This window comes from Corapipo altera, unplaced genomic scaffold (assembly GCF_003945725.1).
Source record: "Corapipo altera isolate COAL_440 unplaced genomic scaffold, ASM394572v1 2, whole genome shotgun sequence".
NCBI classification, from domain to species: Eukaryota; Metazoa; Chordata; class Aves; order Passeriformes; family Pipridae; genus Corapipo; species Corapipo altera.
In genome coordinates, this window is record NW_020884890.1 from 11,040,938 (window position 1) to 11,060,933 (window position 19,996).

The following is a 19,996-nucleotide window of genomic DNA, read 5'->3' on the forward strand; positions in this document are numbered from 1 at the left end:
CTGCGCAACCGACCAATGGCCACGTGATGGGCGGGGCTTAGTGTGCGACGTGGCGCTCGGGCCACGCCCACCCTCTCTGGGCCGCGGCCGGGCCGAGCGCGCCCTGTTCGTGCCCCGCTCCTGCGGGAGGATCCGGCTGTGTCTGGGACGGGTTGGGCTCTCGGGGATAGCCAGTCTTGCACAGCTTCACTGTCGTCACGCTCGGGCTCCAAACTGCCGCCCCAGTGTGCTCGTTTTGCCTGGGGCGGAGTTATTTTTCTTCGCAGTGGCTGGTACGGGGCTGTGTTTTGGGTTTGTTCCGAACACAGGGTTGATAATGTAGAAATGTTTTTGGTTTTGCTGAGCAGGGCTTACGCAGAGCAAAGGCCTTTTCTGCTTTCCGTACCGCCACGCTGGCGGGGCGGCTGTGGGTACGTGGGAGGTTGGGAGGAGACACAGCCGGGACGGGTGATCCCAACTGGCCAAAGGGTTATTCCAGACCGTGTGACATCAAGCTCAGTATATATATAAAGTGTGGGGAAGAAGGAGGAAGGGGTTTGGAGTGATGGCGTTTGTCTTCCCAAGCCACCGTTACACATCTCCCTGCTCTCCTGAACACCACCCTGCCCAGTGAATTAATGCTTGTTTTGCTTTGCTTATGTGCGCGGCATTTGTTTTTCATATTAAACTGCTTTTATCTCAAACCCGCGGGTTTTCTGGCTTTTGCCCTTCCGATTCTCCCCTGATCCCGCGGGTGGAGGGATCCCGGACCTCGGCTGCTGGCTGGAGTTGAACCCCGACACGCAGACACGGCCGCTCTGCCCGCGCACATTGACGCGGGTCTCCAGCCTGCGCTCTTCCCCGTCCCCGAGCCCGGCACGGTTCCGCCTGGCTCTGGGGAGCACCGAGGTACCAGCCCTGCCCGGCGTGTGTGGAGCACTCCTGCGAGGGACTGGCTGCTGAGCGCTGTGTGCCCAGCCGTGTTTAATCAAACTCTGCCCTTACAGAATCGTGGAGCTTCCTTGTTGCGTTGTGACGTGGTGCTGAACCTCTCCGTGCCCTAAGCACCGGGATTTGACTCCAGGCCTCTCGTTCCAGGCGGGCGTGGAGGACAGCGCGATGGCTGTCACGGTAAAAGAATGCCTGGAGCTCCAGCTATTGGAAGTGGAAATGCTCCTTTCGATGTTTCCCAAAAGAGGTGAAATCAATCTGGATAAAGATTCTGTGCCCAGCGTCCAGCGCTACCTTAAAAACTCTGGTGGAGCTCTGCCCCCGCAGCTCGAATATTGCATCGCTCTTGAGGTAGGGGAGTCGAAGGTAAGAACTGCCAAGTAGAGGTGTTTATGTGTGTTGTTTTCTTTACTCCTACATACACTTGAAAACTCTACTCTGAAAAAAGGGGGGGGGGGAACTCACCTCATTTTTGTTTGCTTTTTCAAAAGCCAAGAGTAACAGAAAAGTCTTGGCTGTTATTTATTTGAGTATTAACTTTCTCTGGTCAATAAAGGCTAAGAGAATGGCACATAGAAATAGACACCAATATCAATGGCACACACAGCATTCACAAGAGGCTGTGAAATCAGAGTTTACTGGTTTACAAATAGCTGTGCATTTCAAAGGCAATGTTCCCTGCATGGGAATACATATGTTGGACTTTACATTATTCTAGCAAAATCACTCTATTATTTCTCTCTTCCACCCTTTGCACATGTACTAATATTCACTGGTCTGCATTTGAAATACAGTAATGTAAAAATAGTCCCACATAGCAGAATAAAATTAAGAGGAGTCACACAAACACTAAACGAAAACCAGCCTATGAGCAGGGAAATCAAACTTACAGTATAAGGAGTGATAATAGTTTATCTGATTAAAGAAAGGGCTACAATATGACAACTAAGTAATGTAAATACTTGTACAGAGAACATAGGTCTGAGTGTATAATAATGCAATGACTAGAAATTGAGAACAAACTCAACCTAGAAGCCATTTTTCTCAGGACCAGGATAATTAAACATTAGAAGAATTTACTGGGTAATGAGGTGGCCTCGTGATTATTTGGAAACTTAGAAAAAAACCCACTACTCCAGTACAAGCCCTCCCTACACGGTTCACAGAACTTCTCTCTGAAGGCTGGTGAAAGGGTGCATTTTAGAAAGATACCTAAGCTTGTACCTATGGCAGATTGTCAAGGAACTTGGAAAGATAATTAGTCATTTCACATTTCACTTTTCTCTGCAGGACTAATCATGTGATTGTACACTCTAGTGAGAATCCCCTAAAGGTCTACAGGAGCCTCAAGCACTGAGGACACATAAATCCTCTCCTGCTCTTAGACCAGAGACAGGGTTCAGTTTCCAAAGAACGGCGGTGCTCCGTTTGAAGACATTGTAGGAATAATCAAGAGAAATTCAACAGCCCAGAGTTCATAGGATATCAGACAAGATAATCTAGACATTTCCCTGACCTAAAATGCACATAAATCTTTTTATCCCCTATAATCCTGAGGACACTTCCTCTTTATTGTGAATACTAGCTTAAAATAATAATAATAATAATAATAATAATAATAATAATAATAATAATGCATAGAATGATAGAGTGGTTTGGGTTGGGAGCAACCTTAAAGATCATCTAGTTCCACACCCCCCCCCGCCATATGTCTCTGTATACAGTATGTACAACCATAAACACTGTTTCATGCAACTCTTGGCCTTGTTTTCCTGGGGTAGATCCAGCAACTGACCTGAGTTCATTGATCAAATGTGCATTTGGTAAGGGATAAGATTCTCAGAACCCCCTAACAGATTCATAGTTCATCACTGTAGCAACACTGAGCACATACTGAGACCCCACAAGAAATATCCCTAGAGGGTAACTGTGTACCTTCTCCCAAGCCATAGCATTAGTTCTGTGACCAGCAGAAGAGCAGCCTGGATAACATGAGAAATTTTGGGAAAGTGATAGCATGATGCAATAAAAGAAAAGGAACAGACGAAAGAATGGGCTATTGGGACAAAAGGAAAGTGAAAGTAATTGCAGTCATTGGGATACTGCAATCTTAATTACATCTCTTCATAATTTGCCTTTGACAGGGAAAAAGAATCTAGCATGCCTTCAGTAGCTGCAGAATTAATTTTCTCTGTGTGTGTGTTCTGTTTTTAAGGTAAAGGTGGAATTGCAGGTACACCTTCCTCATATGTATCCTCAGGTAGCTCCTCAGCTTTTTGCCAGATCAGATGCACTGCACAGACAGCAACAGTTGCAGCTCAACACCCATCTCACTTCTCACATCAGCTCTCTGGATTCAGGTGATCTGTGTATATGTGAAGCTGTGCAGTGGGTGAAGGACAACAGCCTGCCTTACTTGGAAAACAGTAAAATCTCTTCTGAATGTGCTTCAAAAGAAGTCAGAATTAAAGAATTTTTGCATCGCATGTGGATCTACAGCCACCATATATACAGGCAGGAATTGAGAAAAAAGATTTTTGACTCTGCAAAGAAGTTAAATCTGACTGGCTTCTGCCTAACTGGGAAACCTGGTGTCATCTGTGTGGAGGGGCTCCAAGAAAACTGTGAAGAGTTCTGGCGTGTTATTAGATATCCCAACTGGAAGCATATTTCATGCAAACACGTGGACAGCATAGAAACAGAGGGAAACATTGATGATATTCGTCTCTTTCATGGTTTTGAAGACCTGCAGTTTCAGGCACATGGTGGTTACAGCCTGAGGAATGACTATCACATGGATCTTGGCCAGTTCCTAGAATTCCTGAAACAGCATCAAAGTGAACACATTTTTCAAATTTTATTTGGTGTTGAAGGCAAACTTTCAGACAAATAAGAGAAACTGTGTAAGGGGTTCTAATTTTGGAGAGCATCCACTGAAACACTGTGCCTTACAGCTACTGTGAAAAGGGAAACTTTAAATACTTGAACCATTCTTCTCGGATATTAATCTTAGCTTCTGTTCTGAATTGCCATATATTTTTGAGAAGTGTTCACTGATTTTCTAAGACCCTAGAATTGGCATTTGTGACTATGAGCCACGCCTCAAAGTGCCTGCAAGATGATAAACACCCCACGCTATAGTATCCTGAATTACACACTCCTGTCTCCTCATCTCTACTGTGTTGTGTGTTCTAAGGTGTGGTGCAGGCCTGTAGTTAACTTCTACATATAGCTGTGGGATACCAAAGTGGCTGCAGTCACAGATGAACGTGGCTTCCAATGCAAAAGCACACCCAGCTCAAGGAAGACTCACTGCTACATTAATGACTTTGTGCGTCCAGTGTCCCACTGCTTTGCAAAGCATCCACTTCTCACTTCATTCAAACAATCCATTAAATGCAAAGGCTTGTGTCCAACCACAAGACAAAGTTTTGCTTTTAAATAAGGGGCAGAGGGAGGAGAAAGAAGCCTACATCACCCCGTCCCTTGTATGGGTTGGGTAGTACCTGTACAGTTATGTTGCCAAAACTACTATTTTTGCATTTCACTTCCTCTCATAGAATAATAGAGTGCTTTAGGTTGGAAGGAACCTTAAAAATCGTCTAGTTCCAACCTCTCTGCCATGGGCAGGGACACCTTCCACTAGACCAGACTGCTCAGAGCCCCATCCAACCTGGCCTTGAACACTTCCAGGAATGGGGCACCCACAACTTCTTTGGACAACCTGTTCCAGTGCCTTACCACCCTCACAGTAAAGAATTTATTCCCAATATCTAATCTAAACCTACTCTTTTACAGTTTAAAACCATCCCCCTCTCCTGTTACTACATACTTTTGTAAAAAATCCCTTTCCAGCCTTCTTGTAGGCCCTCTTTAGGTACTGGAAGGCTGCTATAAGGCCTCCCCGAAGCTGCCTCTTCTCCAGGCTGAACAACCCCAATTCTCTTAACCAGTTTTCGTAGGAAAGGTGCTCCAGCCTTTTGATCATTTTTGTGGCACTCCTACTGATTCTCCCCAACAGGTCCATGCCCCTTTTATGTTGGGGGCCCCAGAGCTGGGTGAAGTGCTCTTTGGGGTCTCACAAAAGTGGAGTAGAGGGGGAGAATAGCCTCCTTCAACCTGCTAGTCACGCTGCATTTGATGCAGCCCAAGATGTAGTTGGCTTTCTGAGCTGAAAGTGCACATTGTTGAGTCATGTCAAGCTTCTTGTTGACCAACACCCCCATGTCCTTCTCCCCAGGGCTGCTCTCAATCCATTCTCTGCCCAGCCTGTATTTGTGCTTGAGATTGCACTGAGCCAGGTGCAGGACCTTGCTCTTGGCCTTGCTTGAACTTCATTAGGTTTGCAGAGACCCACCTCTCAAGTCTGTCAGGATCTCTCTGGATGACGTCCTTTATTCCCTCTGCTGTGTTGACTGCACCGCACAGCTTGGTGTCATCATCAAACTTGCTGAGGGGGCACTCAGTCCCACTGTCCATGTTGCTGACAAAGATGTTAAAACAGTGCCGGTCCCAATACCAATCCCTGACGAATGCCACTCATCACTTGTCTCCACTTGGACATCAGACCACTGACTACACCTCTTAGTGACCATCCAGCCAATTCCTTATATACTGAGTGGTCCATCCATTAAATCCACATTCTTCAATTTAGAGACCAGGATGTCATGTAGGGAAGTGTCCGTCTGGTTATGTTGATAATAATTTTTTATCTGCTCAACTCAGGGCATTTTATATTTACACTGTTAGGCAAGCACCTTGGAAAGAAAAATGGGTAAGATGCAATAAAGTTTAATGTTTCCTCTGTTTGTCCTCTACATTACATCAGGAAATCCATGTAAAATATAGAAAACAGGAAAAAAACCCTGTATATATTATATATTACATAAAAATGCATATAAGTTTAAGAATCCTTTCTATGTCAAATTAGTATTGAGAGACAATTTCCCAGCAGCTTGTAAGAGGACATGATAGTACTGATTCATCAGACAGCGTTTTCTTACGGGTTAGCATGCTGAATGCATATTTAGGTAGTGAGTTTTCCAGTTTATAATGGATGATCATATTCATAGATCATTAATATAATATGTAGTTGAAGAATGCTCCTGAAAAGTCCCCAGCAGCTGTGCCTTAAAGGACCATCAGCCTACTGCCTTCCACTTTGTGCTTGAGTGCCATAATGTGACAATCGGTACCGAGCAATAACAACAGACTTAGTGCTGAGCTGCAGAGGTCTGGCTGATCAAATCTAAAACCCAGGCCACTCAACATCAGCTGTTTATAGACTGTGTTTCTGTACACTCAGTTGATGACTACAAAAATAACAGATATTTTATTTCAAATAAAACACAAGGAAGTATTTTAATGCTCTTCTCACAATAGCAATATCTTGAAATGCAGAGGACGGCAGTATTTCTGGTTGCTCAGAATGATGACTACTGTGCATTCCTTCACTGCTATAAGGGTAGTGTTTGTATGATCATAACTTTGGCCAAAAGCACAAAGTGAGACAAAAAATTACCCATTGAGGAAGAAAGTGCCTCCCCTCTTTGTGAATTCGAGAATGTAATGGTTTTGACTCTAGGCCTTCCTTCCTGGCAACCAGGAAGGAAGGCAACCAGGCAATCAAACATATAAATAAGATGGGAGAGAAGCCTCTTCCTCTCTTCTCTTCTGGCAAGGTTTGGAGACAGCAGACTCCCGCAGCCAGTCTCGCTTGTGTGGGGGAGCTGAGGCCTTGTTCGGGCCTACGATCCAGGGTCTGGTAGCATGGGCGGCAGCATGGGGGGTGATTGTGCTATCTCAAGGCAAGTATTAAGATTTTCTTTGGCTAGTTCTTTATTGTGTATACCTGGTTTTGGGGTTTTTTTGTTTTGTTTTGTCCCTTTTCCCTTTCCCTTTGGGGGTGTTGGGGGTTTCTTTCTTATATGTATATAGTCTTTGTAATTGTATATAAATGTAATAATATAAGTGTAAATATATTTATATATTGCTTTAGCTCTCTTATTTCCGTTCTCTTGGTTTTTTTTGGTCCCCTCTTTTCCCTTGGTTTGGGGGTGGGAAGCTTTTGCGGTGGGGTTTGGAGACTTGGCAGGGAGTCAGCTCCAAACCACCACAGGGACCTGCAGTCTGCAGCTGTGGCAAAGCTGAGGGGCTGGACAGATAAAGTTAATTTTTGGTTTTCTAGAGATAATCTCTACAGTAGAGATTAGAAAGAAAGAGATAGCAGAAAAAAAGTTTAAGTACACTTTGTTTCCAGAACCATCCAGAAAATATATTACATTTTTCTTGGAGTGGTAGTTGTTTAACAACTAATAATTCTTTGACCCCTATTCCTAGCATTTTGATAGTCCTTTTTTGTCAAGAACATGGAGTTCAAGCACTTCCATAAACTTCAGGTCAAACATTTGCAGTGTATCAGAACAGCAGTCATCTTGGCGGAGGAATTAAATCCTTGATTGTTTACAGGAGATTAGCTTAGCTAATGTTAAATGTTAGTAATGTTAAATGCTATTCTTAGTGATGTCAAAATATTCTAATTAGATGTGGACAAAAGGTTCTGCAGGTTCAGTTCTTGTTAGAAAATTTTCATTACTCTACACAGGAGTGACCAATAAGTTTTTTCTTTGGAAGAAAATATTCTAACCTTACAGTTGTTTAAAGTTTGGGGTTTTTAAATAATAGGTTGACAAATTACTGTGATCTGCAGTGGATTAAATAGTCATCATATGCATTTTTTATTTGTCCAAAGTACTATTTGTCTGCTTAAGTTCCCATTGAGAGTTTGTGACAAAACTTTCAATTCAACATACAACCACTTGTTGCAATAAGATCTATCAGACTGTAGTGGAGGATATCTCAAATAAAATAAAAATGAAAATAACCAAACAATGCAAGTATACTTCTCAGATTAATTTTTATTTTCTGATGTATGATTCACGATTTCTTGATTTGAGTTGCTAATGAAATACTATGATTTAGAAAAAGTTTTCTGAATCTTAAAAAATTAGCTATTCTTGGGCTTCCTAGGCAGAGATGATCTTTATATTTTAATGCTTTTTAACTGCTGCTGGTTTGTTCATTCTTCATTAAATATTTACAGTTTCACTTTCATGGCTTCTTCAGGCCAGGTATAGGTGTCAGCCACAAAGCTGTTGTAATCGGTGTTGTAAATCTGAGAGCGGATGAAGGCTTCTAGGTCCTTGGGCTGAGGATAGGTGGAGGCAGTGTTATTCCTGTAGGCTTCTTCTGCGATCTAGAAAGATGCACAATCCTAATTAGTGCTGATAGACTATTTGAGTATACTTAGCAGGATTTAAAAGTAAGAACTAGTTCAAAATCAACACGAGACTTCGTCTCCTCTGGTGTTGACAGTCACCTGTACTCACGCTGCATCTGGGTTCATACACAGTGAATAAGTCTAGAAACAGGGTCTGACTCATGCTACTTTTGAACAGGATTTCAAAAAGTCTTTGCTGTTATAAATACAGTGCTCCTCCTTGCCCAGTAATATCTTAGCTTTTAATGTGCAGTGGTGGATAAAATATCCCACAAGCATCAAGCACTGAGATACAATTTCTGCTTTTCTATCCTCACACTCCCCTGGTTAACCATCTTCTCCAAAGCACTGTAAGAAAAGTGTGATGTGTTCAAAGCTTCCACACTCCCTGCATACTAGAGAAGTCTAGAAACTATTATTTGCCATCATTTGATAATATACTTCAGAAAAGGTAAGCAGAAAAGGTAAATTAGTCCTACACAGTGCAGAGATTTAATTCTAGGGATAGTTGGGGCAAATACAACTATTTGCTTGCTCTTTCTTCACCCTGACCATATCTAAGTGAATCAATTATGCATCACAAGTATAGCTGCAGTAAGAATTAAGTTTAGAAGGGGTTGAAGCCCACTCAACGTATCAAAGTAGCCTTTCTCTTCTAAAGAACACCTGCTTGAGAAACATATATCTTTAGACTGGACATTCATCTACAAAACAAAAGAATTCAGTCACACTGGTTTTATGGAGCAGCACATTTTGGAAAGATCTGCTTGAAATTATACTTAGGAAACAAACTAATACTTCTTTGAATAAAAGGGAGATTGTCTTCTTCCTGCTCTCCTTAGCTCCCTTTAAATGTTTTAGTTTGGTGAGAAGCTGATACCCAAAGTCACCGTATTTAGATATCTTTTCTAGGATTAATCTGAACCTCAACTCGATTTTACTCAGAAGCACTTTGGGTGTTTATGTTAAGGCTTATCTTCAGGTCTCTGCACATAATTACCATGGTCGAATGAGGTCTGAATTTATATCCAACATTTGGTATTCCAAAATATTTTTATATTGCTACTCTCCTGGAAAAGGCAGAGGCCACTGCTAAACCTCTTGGACTGTATGAGCCAGAGCAAGTATTTGCAGGAATAAAATTTCAACAGAGAAAAGGCAGAGCATTGGGTAGCATTTTCCTTTTTTTTGTTTTTTATATAACATGCACAAGTAGAAGAGGAATTTCTCTCACTGTGTTTCTGCCAAACACACAGTCAATTTGATTTTGCCTGAGGAATCCAGGTAATGTTTTGGCTTCTACAGAACAGAGTTTTTACTTGCCTAAGATGAAGTAAATTGTGAATAGGAATTTTTTTTCTTAAATATACAAAATGAGTCAATCTAGGGAAACTGTTTCATGCATGAGGGCTTCTTGTTATTCTTTCAAAAGAATATAGAATAAGTGGAATTATTCACATTAAGGTGACCAAGAGAAAAACAATAATTAGAAGAAAAAAAAGCACAGAAGACCAGCAAAATAACCTCCTAAAATATTGAAACCATGCCCTAAAAACAGAATGAGGGAGGAACTTGGATAAATGCAGTATTTGAGAGCTTCTTCTTCTCTCCAGGACAGCCAAATTTCTGTGGGTTTAGGTCAGTTTCTGAAAATCCATCCTCATCAGCTGTGTATTTGCTAGTAAAAAACCAATCAATTAATTATTTGCTGACCCGAACCCAAGCCATAAACTAACAGCATCCCCTGTAGTTAATTATTTTGATAGGCCAGAGTGACCATGGGAACAAGAGGGAACAGTGTCTGGACACAGGTGGACATTTACTCTCTTGACAGGCAACTGATAACCATGAAGGGCCAAAGGCCTTCAGATGTGCAGCTGGCATGACTGGGGCTGGGAATCTGCTCCTGACTGGTGGACAGCACAATCTGGGCTCTACAGAGAAACACTTGCTATAGTTCCATAGCTCTCCTTCTTGCATTTGGGATTACATTTACATTTATGAATTTAAATTTAATTTTGAAACTAGTATGTGTCCAATATTGATTGATGTAAACTGACTTCAACTTGTGTGAAGGTGTGTTAGTTGATCAAGTCAAATGTTCAGTTATGTAGAGAGTGTGGGAAGAAGAGAAGCCATGAAAGACTGAAATGACTTACCCTCACAGCAATTTTCAGTGACACATCCTGAATAGTGACTAATGGAGGGTAGAGACGACCTTCCTGTAAATTCTCCTCTGAAACTTGCTGAGCTATAACCTAGAAATGAAGTAGACATGTTTAACTTGACATGCAGATGAAGCTGCACTTATTAGATAGTGATCTAGTCTTAAGTAAAAAAATGTTTCCGCTTTGGCAAATCACACAGATATTGCTTAATCGACCTAGGCAGTGTTTTTTAGAATCAGCCTTTTCATTAGGAGTAGCTACACAAGAACTAGAAATTTAGGGAGTTACGCCCTTTTCTCACTCAGACAATAAGACTTATTCAAGTTTTGAGTAAGTCCATGACACACATAAACTACTAAATAGTTCACAGTGAGATAAACATTCCAGCTAACAATTGTAATTGGATCAAAGACTTCCAGAATTCAAAGCACTTGACAGTTGTCAAGTTGTCAAGTCAACCTGTACAGAGAACAGCTGAAACCCTTAAGTGTAAAATGCTCTGAATGAAATTACTGGTGACTGAGTAGGTTTGCTGTGCGTCCAGCTCACAGATTTAACCTGTATGAGATCATAAAAGTAAGTATGGTCAACCACAGAACAAAGCAAAATAAGATTATCCAGAGCCTTTTAAAGGCCTGCCCGTCACTGTAGTTGGATTTTGAAATAGAAGGTCTAATGCTAAATTCTGGGACAGAAAATGATGCTGTTAGAACAGTCTGTCCACTCCACTTGAAGGCTGAAAGGGGTCTGTTGTCTCAACCATATCAAGTAACTAAAGAAATTATTTTGCTCTTTGCTTGATTTTTCACCAGACTGACCAGGGGAGGAACAGCGCAGGGGTTTTGATGCATGTCTGAGAGTAGCATCTCCTTTATGGCTTGAATATTCCTGCTTTGTCTTCCTAGCAATACTGGAAATGCTTTGTTGCCATCACCAGCAATGAACAGATCAGGAAAGCACAGCAAGCTGGAGAAGTTGGTTTTTAATGTTTACTCATTGGCCACGAGAAAACTTCTGTTACCACAGAGTGTGAGGACATTCTGTGCAGAGTGAGGAGACACTGCTTGCACTGTCTGCTTATGGGCTTACTTCAGGAACTTCCCCTATTCCTGCAACAGAGACCTTTCAAGAAGCAAAGGGTCATGGGGCTGCCTTTGGGACTAATGATATTTCTGGTATCATCAGGAAAAAATTTGCTTGTCATTTGGGGAACAGAAAATTGAAATAGAAAATAGCCTTTTGGGGTGATCCAGATGTGGATATAAGAAAAACTCTGGTCTGGATAGCATCTGATGACATGTATGACCCAACAAGACGTTCTGAAAACTCTAGGAAAATCTAGAAACACTGAGGAATGCAACTGATAACAAAGAGAAAGCAAGAAGTGCACTTTTGAGGGAATTTAGTATGAAGATACTTGAAACAGAGCAATCTGCTTCCAACAGTTCTTGTTGCATGTGGGAAATATACATTACTTGCAAACAACTAGAATAGCCTCAGAACAGGTGCCTGGATATCATCAACGCATCCCTTCTGGCAGAAGTATGTAAGTAGTTTGAACTAAAGTAGCTCCAGGTTCAAAGAGAACCAATGTCCTCTTGTGCGATCTAACTGCATGTTGGTAGGTGGTGTAAGTTTTTCCATTTGGAGTGAAAATGCAACCCAGAAGAGTAAGAAGAGATTATACTCTTGAGTATAACAAGTACGGGAAAATTACTTGCTTACATTTAAATCTGATATTGAGGAATTTAGCACAGGAAAACCCTCTAGGGGGAGCTAAGAGAACGTGAAATCTAGTTACTGCTCCCCATAATAGTAGCTGGGTTATTTCATAATGATACACACCCCTTTGATGTGCATCTGAATGAGTAAAGAGGAGCTTGCAACATGAAATCTCTGATTTTAACAGTTTATCAGGGCTCTGTAGAAAAGATGAAATCTGAAGAAATCAACAGCAAGCTGCTGTTAGTGTAATGCATCACTGAAAAAAAAATGGTTCAGGAGTGGAGTACATGTGTTTTGTGATGGAGTTGATAGAAAATAACAATATTTAGGCAGTGCTTGAAGTGGGAGAGGGAGCAAGTTCAACTGTCTAGATGCCACACTGCTCCTTCTGACATAATCCTGTAACATCATTAAAAACTACGTAAAACCACAGAAACAAGCATTTTTCAAAGAGAATGACACCTTCATGTGGTCTTTAAAAAACACTCCTTGAGAACACCAGATCAGTGGCAGGGGAAAAATGATGAATCAACATTTGGAATTATTGAGAAAGTAAGAGGTGACACAGGAAATGTAAGTGAACTAATATATAACTTCACAGTGTAACACTGCTTTGAGCAGTGTGTGGTTTTGCTCCACATACTTCAAACAAGAATGGAATAGAATCCAGAGTGGTATAAAAAATAACAAGGATGATCAAAAGGTTGTATTTTGTACAAGGAGACAAAAAATAATAAAATAAACTTGGGAGAAAAAAAAGAGAAGACTGAAAAAAATGCAAAAGACAACTGAAGGTGAGCATTTTTTATGGTTCTGTAGGGAAACCAAATCATCTGACAGCAGAAAATTGTGGAGAACTCATAATTGTGACACTAATTGTCAAAAGATGTTTGAATGTATAAACATGTTTAAAAAACCACTAGGCTCATTTATGAAGGAGAAATCCATACAGGGATAAAACATCCAGCACAGGAAGGCCATACAGTACAGGCTGCCAGATCCTGAGGAGCCATTTCAGCAGAAGGATCACTCTATTTCTTCCCTATTTATCCTCCTTTCCTCAGCTTCTGTTATGATTACTTTCACAGGAAGATCCTGAGCTTTTTGGATCTTAGGTCTAACCCAATATGGATATTTTTGTTTTAAATTTTAATTAATTCAAGGTTTTTGTAGAAAAATTAGCTAAGCCTTTTTGGAGAACCTAAATGAAAAACAACCAAGACAAGACAAATGGCATAAAACAAGTCGGGGCATCTTGGTTTTTGGAGGACATATTCTCTATAATGAAACAGGATTATTTCTGGAGAACTGAACCATAGGACACACATTGCAAGAATATTTCATTAGTATGCAATTCTCTGTCCCTTTTGTTATGTTTGGTAGGACTTAGAAGCATAAGTAACATCCCCTGTCATCACAGAGCAATTGCCTGCAATTAAGAGGTATTACAGTTTACAGTACCTTTGATTTATCATCCAAAATCAAAGTTACATTCTATTTTACTTGGCAGGAAGAAAAGAACAGGGAAGTAAAATCTGTTGTAGTTACAATAAGCTATTTGTGACTTCAATCATATTTAGTTGGAGAGGTGGCAAAGCAAGAAGACAGGAGGTGCAGGTATGCAGCCTGGGCTGCTACTTTTTATAATTTCTTTTTTTCAAGTAAGCTACTGCTACAATCTAAGAAGGTCCTTCTGCCCTAAAAAAGGTGTGGTTTTGGTGCTTTAAATTTTGCAGCATCTCGGATGCTTTCATTTCAAATGAAGACTACTAAGCACTATTCTAAAACCCACATGAAACTATTCTGATTTTATCCTTATATTGAAAAAAGCCAGGAAAACAAAACAAAAAAAGCACTTTTGGTTTGTACTATAATTTCAGCTAAGGGCCTACACAGCCCTCCCAGTCTTCACACCCCTGACATGTCTTCTGGCAAAGCCTCCTCTGACATCCATGAGCTGTCGCCATGCCCAGTGACTGGCTGTAGCTCACCCACTGCTCCTCACATCCATAAGAAGACCACACGTGAACGCCCTTAGCTCCGAGCTGTAAGGCAAGAGGCTATCCGGGGATCCTGCCACCAACAGAGACTTTCTATGAGAGACAAAAAATACATTTTTACATTTCAAAGTTTTCAACGGATTTTATTAGAGGAAGGCAATTGTGTAGCAAAACCTTTAGCAAAAAAGAAGAGTCAGGAGAGAACCTCTGCCTCAAGAGAGAATTTAAAAGCCTCCTCGCCATTTCTGACATTATTTTACTTCCCTGTTAAATTTCTTTGTTCAGAAAAGACTTTTTTCTGACTTAGTAGATTGTCACTTGGAACACAGTTCAATCCACATATGTGCCACCTTTCATCCATCAGAACTCTATGTATAGAGACCATTTCACACAAAACAAATTGAAGCAACTTCTACAATGAAGTAGGACAACTGTGTAACACAGCAGTTTAGACTGGAAAGTGAGGATCACTGTATCCAACTGAAATTACAGGGGAGGATTTAAAGGGAAGATATAATTATCCAAAGACTTAGGAGATGGATCATTGCCCTCCTAAGATGGTTAAAGCCAGTGGAGACAGTCTGGGCCTTTTGCTAATTTTAAAGATGGAAATTGTGAACATCTTTCTTACAGAGGGCAGGCTTCTGGCAAACTTTTTTAAAGATGCCTATAGTATGCACCTTAAAAAACCTGTCAAAATCCAGCAAGGGATTGTGTGAGTGTCCACCGTTTAAGAAAGCTTCATATGACACACTGCCTGTCATAGGATCACACTGCTTATCAGTTTCCTTTGAGTGATAGCCAAGAGCCATTTTCTTCCCTTTAATCCATGAAGAAGACAGAAGGAACAAGAATCTGGAATGCAGTATCCCTTAGAGAAGCTCCAGGAGTTGAGTCAGGCATTCACACATCTGCTAATTGGTGCAGCTTTTTTTCCTTTTTTATTGTTCTACAGTTTTAATGTTCTAATTTCATTGCTTTGAGCCTTCCTCTGTGTGATACCTACACTATCCATGTATTCCCAAGTGTGCTGACACAGCTTCTTCGAAGACTAGGACACTGCACATTGATAAAGTTCTCTGGATTGTAACTGGTATGAGCTGGACTGGGTAGAAATTCCCACTGAAGTGAATCTAGGTCAGTTAGAGTTAATGTGGTAAATTGAGGGTAGCCTTCTTCTTTATTTACATACCTTTTAAAAAACCCAAAAGCATCAGACTTTTAATTACTTTGCATGGACGTGGTCAGACCAACATGCACTACCCAGGGCTTTCTAATCCCTGAACCTGGGCCCTTTCTGAGCAGGATGAGCTTAGGAACATGTTCCTGGGAGCTGAGTAGCCAGGAGCTTATACAGGGATGACCCTCATCACTCTGGATAGAAGGAAGCTGAGTCCTATGAGGCTCATTACATTGATCTTGCTACAAGCCAAGAGCAGAACCAACAGAGGCAACGGAGGAGACAGGAACTCTAGGACAATGCAGAAAGAGAAAAAAGAGTGAGTCTCAGAGGCAGGAGTGGTAAGGGTGCAATGACGCTGTAGCAAATGAGGAGCAAAGATGCTGGACTGAAAAAAACACAGAAAGTTTAAATTTTCTTAAGTGAGAAACAGCTGAAGAAAGATTGACGTTGTTTTGGGGAATTTTTTTGTAAAAAAAAAAATGTGTTAAGTATTTTATTTCAGCTCCTGATGCCCATTTATTTTGTTTGAATAAAAGATTCTAAAATAATAAAGGCCAGCTTCTTCTCCCCTATATATTGAAGATACAATCCTGTGTATTTATGATATCATAATGTAAGACAGTGGATGTCAGATTTGGAACAATCACTGGAAATAGGTGGTGAATGGCTCCCAGAACCAAAAGTGTTTGCTCTCTGTTCATCTCTTGCCCACTGAGTAGAGATAAAGGAAGAGAGATCACATGCTGGATAATGTCAGAACGAAGAAGGAGAAGAACCAATGGAGAAAACAATAGGAAGGAAAATGGGAAGAATAATATCACACTGTGTAGAACAGTAGTAGAAGGAACTACAAGGCAATGGAACACTTCCACCTGCTGTTGACAAGGGAAGTCCACAAAAAATTATGCCAATGGCTCTACTAAAAAAAAAAAATGAGAGAAATTAAAACAATTTTTGTAAGCCACACACACACAAGTCATTCCAAAGCTACTAACATCAATAATAATAATTCCTTTTTATCTAAAATGAAACCTCTGTGCCTGTGCATGCAAGTACATATGTGCATTTACATGTGATAATACAGTACTGAAGTCTTTCTCTTTTTTCCTTCCCAATAGAAAGTGAACTTTATGTCAGATGACCTCAAGTATTAACTTTTTTAAAACAACTTATTCAAAGAGAATTTATAAAAACCAACAAGCTTTGCATACAAAGGCCTTACACAGGAAGCAGTATTTTTCCAGTTTTAAAGATAAAGTTTAGCTGTTTCTGTTTAATTGCTCAATAATACTAAGTCACTAAATAAAGGAATTTAAATAATTTTGAATACAGTACCTCAGCAGTTGTGAGGAATACATCCTCACCAATATGTCTCAGCCCACATGAAATAACACCAAGGGCAACTCCTGGGAACACATAGGAATTGTTACCCTGTCCAGGATAGAGAGTTTTTCCACTTGGAAGAGTGACAGGATCAAAAGGACTTCCACTGGCAAAAATGCCACGTCCCTAAATCGTAACGAGAAAAGCAAAAAAAGTATGTTAGATGAGAGATTGCTGTTGAAATATTTCACACAGGCTTCTAAATATCCATCACTGTGGAAACTGGGTTGCATCTATTTAGTATCTTTTCTGAGGGTGTTAGAGCTATTTGACCGAATATGGCTCAAGAACATAAGAATGCTGATCCTAGAAATCACTGGTGATTCTCTGAGACTGTCTGATGTCAGAGAGTAACAGCTGCCTTATTCAAGTAAGAGCTATCCATACAATTTAGAAGGGGAGAAACTGAAAGCCAGCACTCATTATTCACTTTGTGAGTCCATGCCAGCAGAAGGGTACATGGGAAGCAGGTATGCACCTGGAGCTGTAAAACTCAAAGTGGACAATATAGTCATGATAGCAACAGGTGATGCTACTGGATTCCTTTTTCCCAAAAAGAAAAGCATCCATGAAAATGACACCAAGGTAATTAAGTGTTGCATTTTTGGATGGGGCAATTTCTGAGGAGTTATGATCAGAGCTCTTTGTTCTTCCCAATTCCCCATTTCAGGCCCTTGGGCCCACTCCACAGCTCAACAGAACAACAAATGGGCAAGCTCTGTCCCAGGAACATCACTCCACAATGTAACCTACAGCACACGTTAGTGTGGGACCTCCTCTGCCTGGACCTTGTGGTTCCCCTCTTTGTAATATACTGAGCAGGGTGAGGGCACCAAGTCAGGCACTGGCCAGTACTGATGAACCATTAGAATGTTTCCCAGCAGATTTTTGGGTAATGACAAGTAGGACTGTGGCTGACAGGGCCCAGGCACCATGCCCAGACTGGTGCATGTAAGCAGTATGGAAGAGCCAGCCTGTTTGGGGGAATTAGAGAATGTAGCCATAGCAGTACAAGTTACACCATACCACTTGTCCTGAGGACAAGACAACTGGCTCTAATTCAGTTTATGTTGTAGCTTGTGTGGGACCTCTGTATCTTTTTCCAGGACTCAAACAGTGGCCCATGTGCTGGCACAGCACACATCAGGCAACTGGAGGGAAGGAAGCCTGTGGAGTGGCCCAGAGGTAGCAACAGGGCTTGCCTCTCTGGGGAGGGAGCACCCTCAAATTTAAGCAGTGAATTTAGATGGAGAAGAAAAGCCAGCCTTTATTTATGCTAGCACTGCTGAAGTGATAAATGTCATCATTAAATACTTCAGAGGCACTTTATATCATAAATACCTATGCCTGTTTTAGAGAACTGGAAATGTGCATTTTAGAATATGCCACTGTTGCTATTCAGCTCTTCAGAAGAATATTCTGTTTGGTTTGGTGTCATGCACTATTATCATGGGTGGCTTATTATATGTTTTGGTGACAGATCAAATACTTCAGTGTGTCTTTTGCTCTGTTTACCAGATGTGGTTATCCACTATAACCAATACTTCATGTAGGCTGCTTCCCTGGCACCTGCACTGTGCTGTAATTACATCTGTGCAGTGGAGAATAGACATGCTAAATTTGTCTTCTAAACACTGCAAAACTGTCATTCAAACTGCCTCGCATTTGACAAGAAATCCAACACAATCCAGTAGGAAACACATACAGTCAAGTACACATACCTTTCAAATTCTAGACTGAATTACGGGATAACATGATTATTAGCACTTCTTTAATACAACAATAAATAAGCAAGTACAGTTCCCTTAATTTTCACCTATGTTTCTATAATAGAAGTCTTTGTAAGAGGAGTCAATTACCCCAGTTCTTAATGAAGAATGATTTTAAAGATTATATTTCATGTATTGAAGTATTTTCTTACCCTAAAGAGTATTTCTAAAATCTCAAATGAAAGGCATGCCATTGTGTGTATATATTTCACAAAGTGGTACAGTTCAAAAACAAGCATAAGGCTTTAATCATTGATGGCTACTGATGCTTCAGTTATAATAAAGGTTATGAGTCTTGTCTGACACCAGTAAAAGCTATTTTATGTTTTTACGAGAGTACAAGCATGTAGAGAATTCAGTGCAATTGTCTTGATAAAATCCGAAAAACCTGTTACTTAATTTAACTAATTCTATTTATGCACATAGACATGATTAGTACTTGCTACTCCATCCTCTGTCCTCCTCCCATTTTAAATTTCATTTCAGATTTACTTTTTACAGTGTATACTGGAGAGATGTTAATCTTTCTTTACCTCTGTATATTTGTAGCACTGCTCAGCAGTGCATTCTGCTTTGCTGGTAGGATTACTGAGAGCAAAAATTATAGGACGTTTGTTTAAAGCAGCCATATCCTGAAGAATTTGTTTAGTAAAAGCACCACCAACTGCAGCAACTCCTAAAGAAGAAAAACACACACATAACAGTAGACAAATGAAATCAGTTCAAGGTAGGACACGCATGTCACTTGTAAATGAACAGAGCTCTTTTTACTGCCTATCTCCCTCTTTAAAATGGAGTAAAACCTTTTTCCTAACATGGTTAAAATACAGTTTTGTTTAAAAGATTTTGCAACAGTGAAACTTCAGTATTATCCCTAACATAAGGCAGAACCTATTCAACAGTGTACAATTAGGTGAATTTCTCCTTTCACTTTTCCCAGGCCCTCTATATAACATAGAAATGTATCTCTCAATCTACAGGTAAATCCAGTAAAGGATAGACGCAACTCTGGCTCCTAAAGTCTTAGGCAACAGACTGGATAGTTTCTCCAAAATCCAGTCTGTCAGATTTCAGTCTTTTCTGACATGGTGAGTAAAGTCTCTGCCTTCTACAGCTGAGCTGAGCTGATAGATAATCCCAATTTTGAGTCTAAGCCTTCCCTGACAGCAATTTATTTTTTTCTTTTAATACATCCCTTTTCATCTCACCAGAGACACTTTCCTAGTCCCTATACTGTCCACACTTATAAATGCTTTTCACAGAACTCAATGCCAGTCTTGCAGCATGAAAGTATCTAACTTAGGTTGCACTCTGCTGCATCGCAGACACACAGTGACACAGCAAGTATTACGTTTTGGACCTCAGACACTTTGCAACCAAAAAGGGGTGTGTGTGATATTTTTGAGATACCAGGTCTACCCATATTTCTGACTAATCTATGAGAGCTGGCAATCCAAGCATAAGGTCCTTCCTCCCCACATCTTTACTGAAAAAAAAATAAACAAATCTTGGAGTAAAATTAAGCATCTTTATTTTCCAGGAGGCCTCTCTCACCTGGC

The 19,996-nt window shown here is 40.6% G+C and overlaps 2 protein-coding genes across 3 annotated transcripts in view; one reads left to right on the plus strand and one right to left on the minus strand.

Moving 5' to 3' along the window:
* The first annotated feature begins 23 nt into the window (after positions 1–23).
* Positions 24–4,346, plus strand: RWDD2A (RWD domain containing 2A). 2 transcript variants are annotated; one of them, XM_027644764.1, is made up of 3 exons: positions 24–272; positions 1,078–1,296; positions 3,146–4,346. In XM_027644764.1, exons 2-3 carry the CDS (start codon positions 1,099–1,101, stop codon positions 3,821–3,823), a joined length of 876 nt encoding a protein of 291 aa, XP_027500565.1. In that variant the 5' UTR covers positions 24–272; positions 1,078–1,098; the 3' UTR covers positions 3,824–4,346. The 2 variants fall into 2 exon arrangements, with proteins under 2 accessions (XP_027500565.1, XP_027500566.1); XM_027644765.1 differs by having other exon boundaries at positions 24–268.
* Positions 4,347–7,827: 3,481 nt separating this feature from the next.
* The window catches only part of ME1 (malic enzyme 1), a 164,001-nt gene continuing 151,832 nt past the window's right edge, over positions 7,828–19,996 (minus strand). The window contains exons 11-14 of the mRNA XM_027645062.1: positions 18,971–19,113; positions 16,621–16,794; positions 10,369–10,467; positions 7,828–8,185 (exon numbers count right to left, since the gene is read on the minus strand). Of these exons, the coding sequence (XP_027500863.1) occupies positions 8,027–8,185; positions 10,369–10,467; positions 16,621–16,794; positions 18,971–19,113 (575 nt within the window). The 3' untranslated portion in view covers positions 7,828–8,026. The remainder of the gene's footprint in view (positions 8,186–10,368; positions 10,468–16,620; positions 16,795–18,970; positions 19,114–19,996) is intronic.